Genomic DNA, 11,322 nt, shown 5'->3' with positions numbered 1-11,322 from the left:
AGCAGGAATCCTCCCACTGGCACCAGAGAGCCCCCATCAGCATGGACTGTCACTGCTCTCCATCAAACTGTAAACCCAGCCTAACCAGGAACAGGCCTAGAGAAATCCCGCAGGAACAACTCCTGCAACAACCTACAAACCAAGTCTTGTGCTGCAGGGCTGTTTCTGCCTGAACCCTGGAGTCTATGTATTTACTGTAGGACACAGCCAGCCAAGTCTAGAACTATGCCTGTAGCTAAAGCTACTGCTGTTTATGTGATGATCTCTGTGAGCATCCAGCTCGGCAATCAGCTGCACACCTCTCTGACAGGCAGGGGACTGAGACTCCTGTAATGATTTCTCACTAAGGAGGTATCCCTGAGCAGCTCCATCCTTTCTTGCTTTTCCTATGAGAGCACTAAGAAAGGAAGCATGGCTCCTCCAGACAAAACCCCTCTACGCACCTGAAGCTGCTAACCCTGTGTTCAGGAAGCTCCTTTGTCCCCCTTTTTAGCCCTTGTAAACATTTCCATTTTCTTTCCATCACATGCCAAAGACCCTCTCCCATCTGGTGCTCACCAGCAAAGAAAGATATCCGTGAAAGTCTCTGCTGTCGTGAAGAGCGCGAATATGATCCAGTACATCATCCATTTGACCTGGTGAACAAAAACAGCAGCTGGGTCATTTTTCCCCAAGGCCCTCAAACTATCTCTTCCAGGCACAAGTGCACAGAAAAAAAAAGGTCCTTTTTCTGTCCCCCTGTGTATTAAACAATTACTGTGGACTTGAAGATGCCGGAGCTCCCCCCACCTCAGCACATAACACACATCAGATTTCCATACAAGCCCTTGGGAAGGAAGATTATGGCCTTTTAGACTGGTCTTATGAAAAGAAGAACAGCCTGACTTGTTCTTACAGAGGAAGCTCCACTGGCCAATGGAGGAACACAGCCACAGGGCATTAAATATCTCACTTGGCTCATCTTAATAGCAAAGGTTTATACTAGGGTGTTGGCCAAACTGCAGTTAAGACAAAACATAATTACTTACCTAATATCTAGAGGCAGGGGAAACTAGTTAGGAAGAGATAAAGAGGTAACTGTCCATCCTGTGATCCAGGTCTCAGGAGCACAACCAACTGACCACAACTTACTGAATGAATGTGCCTCAGGTGCATGGTGGTGCCTCCTCACATCCACACCCTGAGTCCCGTGCAGTGGCAAGGGCAAGTATATTTGCTTAAATCCCTTACCTGGGGCTTTGGTGAGAGCATTTTACCTCACATTGGTAGTGAAAGCAAGTACTCTGCTGTCACTGTGCTCAGCTATGGTGACTCCACTGTGGGGTGAACTGCTTGGTGGGCAATTTATGGACTGTTTCCTTTGTGGTGACAGAGACAGACAGAAAGTGTCTTTGGGGACCATGACTGTAATGTCTCGAGTAATTCAGCAATCTGAGGATTTTTGCCACTGAGCTCTAAGTGGTATTTAAAAGCATAGCTAAACTATTCTGATGCATGCACTATTGGTTCTTCCTGGGCTAGAAAGAAACAACATATTTGTCATAGGCCACCAGCACTTCCAGCAATTTCTCTCAAGTCATGTGGTGCTTCTCTTTTGAGGCACTGTCATCACAGGGATGATGTAAGAAATAATTTCCAAGTGCTGGAGATGAGAGTGAAATCTTTTATTCCTCTTCAGTATTTTTTTTGCATTGTAAAATTGTAAAATTTAAAGTTCAAAGAGCTTTTAGAATCTGCCTCTCCAAAGGAAAAGAGATAGGAAGACAAAAGTTGTTAATTTAACTGAAAGTTGTTGTCTAATTAGCTATATTTGAAAATGGAGATCCCTAAGCAGCTTTGCTGGAATGTTAGAAAGCTTTAGAAAGTAAAAACCACAAAAATCCATGAATTAGAAAACTGGACTTTGTTACTTAAGGCTGGGATAACTGCAATAGAATGAGGGGAGGCTGGAAAGAAGACAGTACAAGAGTGATACCTAGACCAAATGTCTAGGGAAGTGGGGATGGAGGTGGCAATAAATCTGGATTTCACCCCTGAAATGGCTTCCTCATTCTTCTCACCAGTGCAGTGTGGACATTACTTCTTTCCATCTCCCTTCAGGTACTGAAGTTTTTCCCTGAGTACCTGTCACTTAACTGTACAGCTGCTCTCCTGGGATTTCTATGCATATTTGTAGGTACATTTACATTTATCATCCATGTCACAGCAGTAGAATGGCTCTGCCAAATGCCAGAGAGCATCATCTTCCCAAGGCAGCTTCTGCCAGACTTTTTATGTAACTGCAGCTCCTTCAAAGCACAGTTCTGTCAGTCAGACATTACTGCCAGCATAGTTCTGTCGGTTAGACATTACTGCCAGCAAAACTTTTACACACAAACCAAGACCTGGTGTGGATGGGCTCTGATCAGCCTAAAATTATATTTATCAAAATGCTTATTGCCAAGAAAATAAAAGTAAACTCTACTGATATAAGTTTTGACTAGCACACAAAGGGGTTGTACTGGGTCAGTGTAAACTACTATTTTTAATTATTTTTTTTTAATTTTTTTTTTACATCAGACATATTTTTTTTTACATGGACATATCACTACAACTGGTGTGTTAAAGTGAAAAACAATTTTAAGTGCAGACCAGGTCTTAGATTAGCTGGTCCTACACCTGGGTCATGACCCCTTGTGTGTCTGATTCAAGTTCCTCTTTTGCAATTGAATTTTCAACAGGAATTGGACACTTCAACAAAATACTTTCCAGACAGAGACTGTGGAAATTTTAAGTGGCAGACACTGCTTGGTGATGCTGCTGCACATCCTTAGCATTTCCAAGCAAAGGGTGTACAAACCTTGAGAAGCCCTGCTGTGCAAGGACTGCAGGGACATTTTGCCATAAGTATCTGATGTGTTTAGTAACACTTATGATCCTTAAAATATCCAAACCCATTAATTGAAGGAGAGAACTGTCAAAGGAAAAATCTCAGCAGCCACAGTCAGTCCTAGTTTGAGCTTACACTAAGGACTTAATGGGATAGCCATCTATGCCATTACCCAGAGGAGAAAATGGGCTTGTTTTCCCTGTCATCTTGAGAGGATTGAAGAGTCAAGCTCTGGAGGCTGAGCTGGGTTCAATGAAGTTAACTAAGCTCAGGTTGTGAAGAGCACTGCAAATAATACAGGACTCCAACAACATCTAAGTGGTTGGATTCTCCCACATTTCACTTCCCTTGATGGCCCCATATGCCTTCAGAAACTGGGGCTCAGGGAAGATTTCTCAGCAAAAGGACAAGACAGCACACCCAATTGCCAAACCTGCCTGTAAATAGGTCACTCCACAAGGAAGGATGTTTCTGTCTGAGGATTCAGTCATATGAGCTTTGAGCTGCCTCCTCTGATCCTTGTTTTGAATGAGCAGCAAAAGCTTCAAGGCTTTTTGAAAAGGCTTTGATTTATTCTGCTCTTGAGAAACAAAGGATAACAGGCTGCAAAGCTCTGGATGCCAAACACCTTTTAAGTCGGCTGTATATAGCTCACACCACAAGAGAAACAGCACCCATTTGTCAACAGCACATCAGATCTGCAGAGGAGCCAGAAGCACAAACCCAAGTTTCCTTATTTGAGATTTGTGCCCAGCAATCAGCCAGTCCACCTTCAGGCCAGTCTTCTCCTTGCACTGGTTTACAAGCTTTCCCAGAATACAGTCAACACCTTTACAATGTGGTAAGGAGCAATCTCAGAAAACAAACCCTGCAGCACAGCAACAAACCTCATTACTCACATATTCTTTGATGTCCTTTGATTTCACGGCTTTGTACGAATAATATGCAGGGTAAAGAGTGCCAAAGATAAGCCTGGAAAAAAACAAACAACAAAGGGATTAAATTGATTTCCTGTCACAGAGAAAGGTTTTGGTTTTTTTACCCATGCCTGTTAAATGTGTTTTTTGCACTGAAAAAAAAAAAGTGTTAGGATTTGATTTAAGCTTGAGTGCTCTAAGTACAGCACAGGAGTGACTTCACATCACTGAATTCAGAGAAACTGTTGCCAGTGGCATGAATGAAGAGCAGGGATTTGGGTCGACTTTCCCTTTGCAATAGGTTTTCATAGCTGTACCTTATGAGTTACACAGAAAACAAATGAACCAACAACCAACCAACCAGATGAAAAAAAAAAAAAGGCCACCACGCTTTTAAAAGGAAATTAAAAAGATGAATTAAAAAAACCATACTGTGACACCAGGAATATAGGAGTATTGCTTCGAGGCAGGACAAAATGAGAATCATGTCTCTAAAATCCCTTCTACCTTTACTTAATACTCTGAAAATATGGCAGAGGATGAAGCAGCATCCAGGTTCTACTGGTGCAAGGGTCTGAATGCTGGGGCCTTATCCTACATTAAACCTCCTAAAAGGAAGACAACTACACTGTTTAATAAAGTCCGTTTGGACTCATCAAATTAGATGAATTTGCTCACAGATACACAGCAACAGGATCAGGCCTAAGAATCCCAGCTCTGCTGTTCTTTCAGACTGTTCCTTCATTTTCAAATCTGAAAAGCATGCTGTCAGCTTCCAGATTTCATGGAAGAAAGGAATAAGGATCTGCAAGTTAAAAATAGCACTATTGAGAAAAAAACATTGAGAATTTTTTTATTCTAACTCCTCTCCGCATCCCTGCCTAGCTGCTCATTCACTTGCATTATTCTGGACATAAGCACAAGCTTGTCAAAACCACTTTGCCTTGCCCAGGTTTCAGTCAGTTTTATTCAGTGCAGTAGGATGATGCTGCAAAGTCTGAATTTAATAGGTTGCAGGGAAATGTTTACTGGCTTGCAACTACCCCTCTTTCCACTGAAGCTATTGCTATAAATTCAGAAAGCTGTTTATGCTGCTCTTGGGGATGGAAATGATCAAGGTTTCAAGCCCTAATTGTGGAGCCACATGAGCTCACAGTCATCTTTTCCATCCTGCCACTAGCAATTGTGTGCCATGGGGCTGGTAATTACAGTTGAGTCCATTATGTGCATAAGACATTAAAAATTAACACTCTGGGATATGGTGCACCATGGTACTTCCCGTAGCTCAAGCAGGTACTTGTGAAAGAATGGACTGAGCCAGCACACATCTTGATTTCCAAAGCAGTGACTGAAGACAATTTGTCTGCTATTCAGCATGCTTAGTGTAGCATAGCTTAGCAAAACCAGAGGCACAATGAAGACTTCAGAAAGGCAGCTACTAAGTGAGGAGATTCAGTATTTTATGGAAGCTTCACACTGGCTTCAAAAAGCTTTGCTGGAAACAATCAGCTCTGCACCTATTTCACCCACAGGGACTGTGCTATGTGCAAGGATTAAGATACAAATGCTCAGAAAGATTCTCGGAAACCAAAATGCGTTTTTGTCCCTTGCAGTATCTTAAGAAACAGCACCACTGGTTAAGGCAAGGACCAACACAGACAACACCTTGATCCTGTTCTCTCTGAAGGTAATAACAAATATTTCTTCTGAGTTAAATGGCAGCAGGACCTAATCCAAAGAAGTTTGAGCTCACAAAAGGAAGAAAGTTCCACAATATTCAGAAACTAACAGCCAAGCATATGAGTAACATTTTTGGCTCTACTTGTATTAAGTACTGGATTTCTGTCCTTCCTTCTTGGCCCAGACTGGTTGCTCTCTCACGCTTTCATTTCCTGCAAATAACCGCTGAATGATTGATACTCGTTTCCTCAGTTTGTGCTAGTAACAGAAAGCAACTGGATCCTTAAGAAGCAAAGATTTTACAGGATCACTAGAAAATCAGTAGTTGCTGTCAATAAACACATGAAAAAAAATTCCTGTGAGGGAAGGAAATTGTGTAATAGTTTCTTGCAATACAGTGCTCGTCTATGCAGAGCAAGAGACAGTTAATAAGGCGATGTGCCCTCCCTAAACTGGAGACGGAGAGTTTCACTGATTTGCATTTTAGTGTGTTGTGTGCATATATGGACATTTATTACTGCCACAGACTGAAAACTGTTATAAGGAATGTTGGATCCCGGTCTTGTCACTGCTGTGGCTTAGTGTGTGGCTTGGAGTCACTTAACCTCTGAGTACACCCTACAAATGGAAGATGTTCAAGTATTTCTGAAAGCATATTCAGGGTTTTGGAGACAAATATCTGCACAGAGACATACTTTAAAAAGTCTCTTCAAGTTACTGTTTTCACTAGGCTTTGGATCAGGCTTGAGTACAATTATTTAATTCAAACATACACATCAATCCTCTTATCTCTTCCCCTCAGTTCCTCTCCTGCTGCAGACAATACTTCTCCCTTCCCCTTCATCCAAGCTTCCTGCGTAAAGTTATCAATGATTCCAGCCTTCCTTCATCCCCTCGCTCAGACTGCTGCCAAATCACTCCTTCTACACACTAGACACAAAACCCAGGCTGATTCTTTGCCCCTCTGCCCCAGCCACTGAATCATTCCTTGTCTGAGACTCCGTTCCAGCCTCCCTTGTGTGCTGTGCTGATCTGTGCCCCATCTCAATGCACCAACATTTAAACTTCTCCATGCCTCCCGGATATACACACACACAGAAGCCACCCTTGCCTACCAAGCTGAAGTAATATTCTTATCCTTGCCTCCCAGTGCCTAAAAAACATTGTTGTTCCTCCCTACAGTGTTGGTTTGGTATTTGATCACATCCTACCTCAGTTCCTTCTCTCTCTAATAATTGACAGTGCCATGAGCTTATTACTCTGCTACTCCTTGTATGTCTTCTCCTACAGCCTGGAACTTCTGTGCTCCTTGCTGCTCCACTGCGTATCAGCTCATCACCTCTAAAACAAGCTGTTCGCTGACAGTCATCCTGACAACACACAGTCTGAGGAGCAGTAGCCCAAACCACACAAATTCCATCCATGCCATTCTCTAGTTCCTTCTCATTTCTCTAATCTTAGAATCACGGAATCGTTTTGATTAGAAGACTTTTTTTTTTGGAAAAGACTTTTATAAATTGGAAAATACCCTTAAGATCATAAAGACTGCTAGCTCAGCACTGCCAAGTCCTCTGCTAAACCACATCCCTCAGCACCACATCTACAAGTCTTTTAAATATGCCAGAGATGGTGACTCCACCACTGCTCAGCACCCTGTGCCAGTGCCTGACAACCTTCTCAGTAAATAAATTGTTCCTAATATCCAATTTAAACCTCCCCTGGAACAACTTGAGGCCACTTCCTCTTGTTCTATCTATTGTAACTTGGGAGAAGAGACCAACCCCCATCTCGCTACAACCTCCTTTCAGGTAGTTGTAGAGAGCGATGAGGTCTCCCCTCAGTCTTCTTTTCTCCAGACTTCTGCAACACTCCAGTTCTACCTCATCTCTGAACCACACCACAGGACCTTCAGCTTTCCTCTAGGCATCCCCAAAGTCACAGCACAGACCCTCAGTCCCCGTCCACAACTGCCAACTGTTCTTGGAACCACATGTGCTATATTACTCCTTCCATGGTACACGTCCTGACTGCCTGATTGGTGCCTGCCAGCTGGCAAGCCAAAATAACAACCCACCTATGGAGTTAACACCGCAGCCTCTGCCTCCTGACGGACACTGCTATGAGACAATCTCCTACCCAGCAGCTAATTCTTCTGAACAATGCAGAAAATAATTTTTGAGACCTCTCTGACCCATCTGTTTTCGCCACAATCACTTTGTGGATCCACAAGCTAGCAACAGTGGAAAACTAAGCCTGTTTAAGCCTCATTTCCTTAGGAAACCAGGCTACAAATACAGTCAACCCACTCCCCACCCATTTCCATCTTTCAAAGCGCCTTTGAATGACCTATGTACCCTTAGCTCTTTTACCCTCTGTGCAAAAGCAGAAGCAGATCAGCAAACCAGGGAGTTGCTACAGAGATCACAAAATCCTAGAATGATCTGGGTTGGAAGGGACCTTAAAGATCATCTAGTTCCAACCCCACTACCATGGGCAGGGACACCTGCCCATGTGCACTTTTCAGGGACACCACCCACTAGACCAGGTTGCTTCAACCTGGCCTTGAACACAAGTGGCATCCATCCACAGCTTCTCTGGGCAACCTGTGCCATTGACTCATCACCCCCACAGCCAAGAATTTCTTTCTAATATCTAACCTAAATCTCCCCTCTTCCAGTTTGAAAAGGTTACCCCTCATCCTATCACTCCATAGTCTTGTAAAAAGTCCCTCTCCAGCTTTCCTGTACAGGAAAGTACAGGTACAGTTCAGGTACCGGAAGGCCACTATGAGGTCTCCCCTTCTCTTCTCCAGGCTGAACAGCCCCAACTCCCTCAGTCTGTCTTCATAGGAGAGGTGCTTGGAAATATGCTTCTACAGTCTAGACTAAAAGAAACACATACCCTCAAGGTACAAAGAAAGGCAAGGAAGTAGTGACATTCATCAGTGAGTCAGGAAAAGCTCCCTTGCAGCACTAAACAAATAACCAAACAGCCTAACAATTCCTACACCGCTCCATGCTGGAGCTCTACTTCAATTACAATCACCTTGAAAAAGGACCAAAGAGCAGCTGCAAAGAAATCACTGAACAGTCAACTAATTGTGCAACAAGAGGCAAAAATCTAAGTAAAAGTTAGTCTGCCTAAAGAATAGGATAAGGATAACTGCTGAAAATCTTCTAATCCTATTAGGCACAGCAGCAATCTCCAATCTGGGGGGATTTCATGCGCTTCCAGTCATTCTTTGTAAAAAGGGACACAGAGAAAGTGGAAGGGGAAAGCAGAAGAGCAATGAAAGTGTGTGGAACTGCACTGGGAAGATCCATAAGAGTGACTGTAAATGCTGAGATTTTTGTGGATTTTTTTGCAGCAAAGACAAATATCTGGGGTTATTTGCTCCTACTCCTGATGCAGTGTAAGGGGATGTTCAACTGAATCAAGAGAACAAAGTCAATAAGGAGGGGAGAAACCTCTATCACCAGGAGTTAATCCATGGAACTGAATGTATGTATTTATATCATTACATTACATAGGATTTGGGGTTTGGTTTTGGTTTTCATCATTCAAGTTTACCACTAAATGAGACAGGAAAGGATGAAGCTTCCCATATTGTGGGATTTCCTGATTATCAAGGGAATATTAAAACAACTGAACTGTTGGCTCCTCCTTAGCAATCTCTGTCATATTCCAGGGAGCAGCTGCATCATCACCAAATCTCCTTCTGTCTCCATTTAACAGTGCAGCCATAGTCAGCCCTGGCTGACTACTACATCCTTCTATTCCTTCTCCTGATGTGCTGGTGCAGTGATCAACCATCACAGAGCACAGGCTAATCCATATGGGACTACATTCCTAATAGCATCTAGATTATAGATCAGCATCAGAACTACTACCAGGACCTGGGAGGGCCGTACATGATGTCTTGAGCTCAGATGATTTGGTGGTGCTGTTTTTCTCATGAGGGGTCTGATCCTACAGCCATTTACCTGTAAAATTAACTCACACATTCCATACAGCTGTCACTAGAATAAACTAGAAAGACTCTCAGCAATTCTCAGAAATACTGGCCAGGACTCCAGTTACTTCCAGAAATGCCTGCATCCATCCTCTTGAGTATTTTTAACTACACAGGTATTTTCTGGATGGCAACGTCCTGTTCCAAATATACCAGCACAGTGCTGTCCACACCCCAAGCTATCCAAGATTTGCTCCTCTAGTTACAAAGCCAGCGGTGCATTGGGCTGCCCAAACATTTAGAACACTGTAGTACTACAGCACAAATAGAACAGGCCTTATTTCGCCCAAAAATAACTTATGTTTCCAGCAGCCAAGATGGCAAACTCCTGCTCAAACACATGGATGGACACAATATTTCCTATTTCTTCAACTTGTTCACTGGCCAGTTCGTGATTCTTGTGCAGGGAGCAGCTGAGCTGTCACACCAGCATTCCTCACTGAAACAGCCAAGAAGGGTGTCAATAGGTTTGCATTCCTTATTTTCAGTCCTAATTGATGTTCACACGGTGTCACAGGTTAAAAATAAATGGCACTGTCTTTGCACCAAAGGTTCCAAGTTTAAATCCAACAGCTGGGGATGTGAAAATAAGCACTGGGCAAGGTCAAGGAAAAGGTTAATGTGAGCCTCTTGACAGGCAAATGGCCTGATATCCAGGAAGGGTCTGGGGTGGAGGAAGGACCAGCTGCAGAGGAGGCTTCAGGCTGGTATTCTCTGAGACATGGCTCCTAGGAACTTGCCTGTTCACCCTCAGGGTGACAGCTAACGCCACCCCCACCCTGGGCCCCAGGAGATGTGAACACCCAGTCATGCCAGCCTGAAACTCCTATACATTTCAAGAATACTGAAGATGTGTGGTGCCTCAGTGACAAAAAGAGCCCCCAAGGAAAGTGCTGGACCCTGATACCCCTGAGACAGAGTAGGATCCATTTGCAACCAGGATGAAACATCCTCACAGGGTTGGTTCAGTACTACCAAGGACAACTGTGCAGCTGTGCCCATGTCATCTGGCCAGTCCTGCACTGCCTCCACGGGTACTAATGAGGTCTAAAACTCCACTTGAACAGTCAGCCAGCTGAGACCTCGTCCTCACCAGCACTTCTGAAGCACCATGCACAGCCACAGCACCAAGGAAATAGAGGGTGGACCAAGGCAAACTCAGAGTCTAAAACCAAGATGCTCCACTTTCCATTTATATCCACCTCTGACTTCTCAGCCAGGCTGCTACAGAAGCAAACTTCATCTTGATTAATGTGAAACCTAATAGCTTCTCTTGGTGTAACTGCAGGTAAAAGGGATGCCCACCTGCCCTTCCAGCAGAAATAGCAGGAGCATGGGTTGCCCATGATGCTTCTAATTTAAGCAGTCTTGGTCCTCCCAAAGCAGCACATACTCTTCTCCAGTTGACACCACCAATTTTTTGTTTGCTCAGCTAAGGCAATCCTCACATGAGAGCTGGAAGATGGCCAGGCACAAACAGGTGAAGAGTCCTGGCAAGGGGGAAGGGTGCAGGAAGTGGCCTTGGCCAGCCTGGAGCTATCACACAATTCACTATGTTTACTCACATTGAGATCCTACATCCAGACTTATCTGAACAAGGCAAACATTCTTTAATTTTCCTCATTTCTTGTTATAGGCAGGAGACATAAATGCTAAAACAAAAATATTACTGATGACAAGACCTTGTAAAATACTGGGATCATTAAGATAATGCACCTAATGATTACTAAAACCTCTGTTCCTATTAAAAGTACAAGCAGTGAGCGGTCTCATAGGGCTGATATTTACACTGACACCTTTGACTGTCACATTTAAAGCCCAATCATATTTAAGCAAGTACTTCA

General features: G+C 43.6%; 1 protein-coding gene across 1 annotated transcript in view; it reads right to left on the bottom strand.

The window, feature by feature from the left end:
• REEP1 (receptor accessory protein 1) overlaps positions 1-9,071 on the bottom strand; it is a 42,754-nt gene extending 33,683 nt beyond the window's left edge. Inside the window, 3 exon segments of the mRNA XM_010000225.1 lie at positions 559-635; positions 3,769-3,841; positions 9,040-9,071. Of these exon segments, the coding sequence (XP_009998527.1) occupies positions 559-635; positions 3,769-3,841; positions 9,040-9,071 (182 nt within the window).
• Between the last annotated feature and the right edge of the window lie 2,251 nt (positions 9,072-11,322).

The sequence above is a fragment of the Chaetura pelagica genome, unplaced genomic scaffold (genome assembly GCF_000747805.2).
Source record: "Chaetura pelagica isolate M959 unplaced genomic scaffold, ChaPel_1.0 scaffold116, whole genome shotgun sequence".
Lineage (NCBI taxonomy): Eukaryota > Metazoa > Chordata > Aves > Apodiformes > Apodidae > Chaetura > Chaetura pelagica.
This window is presented reverse-complemented; position numbering and strand designations above follow the sequence as displayed.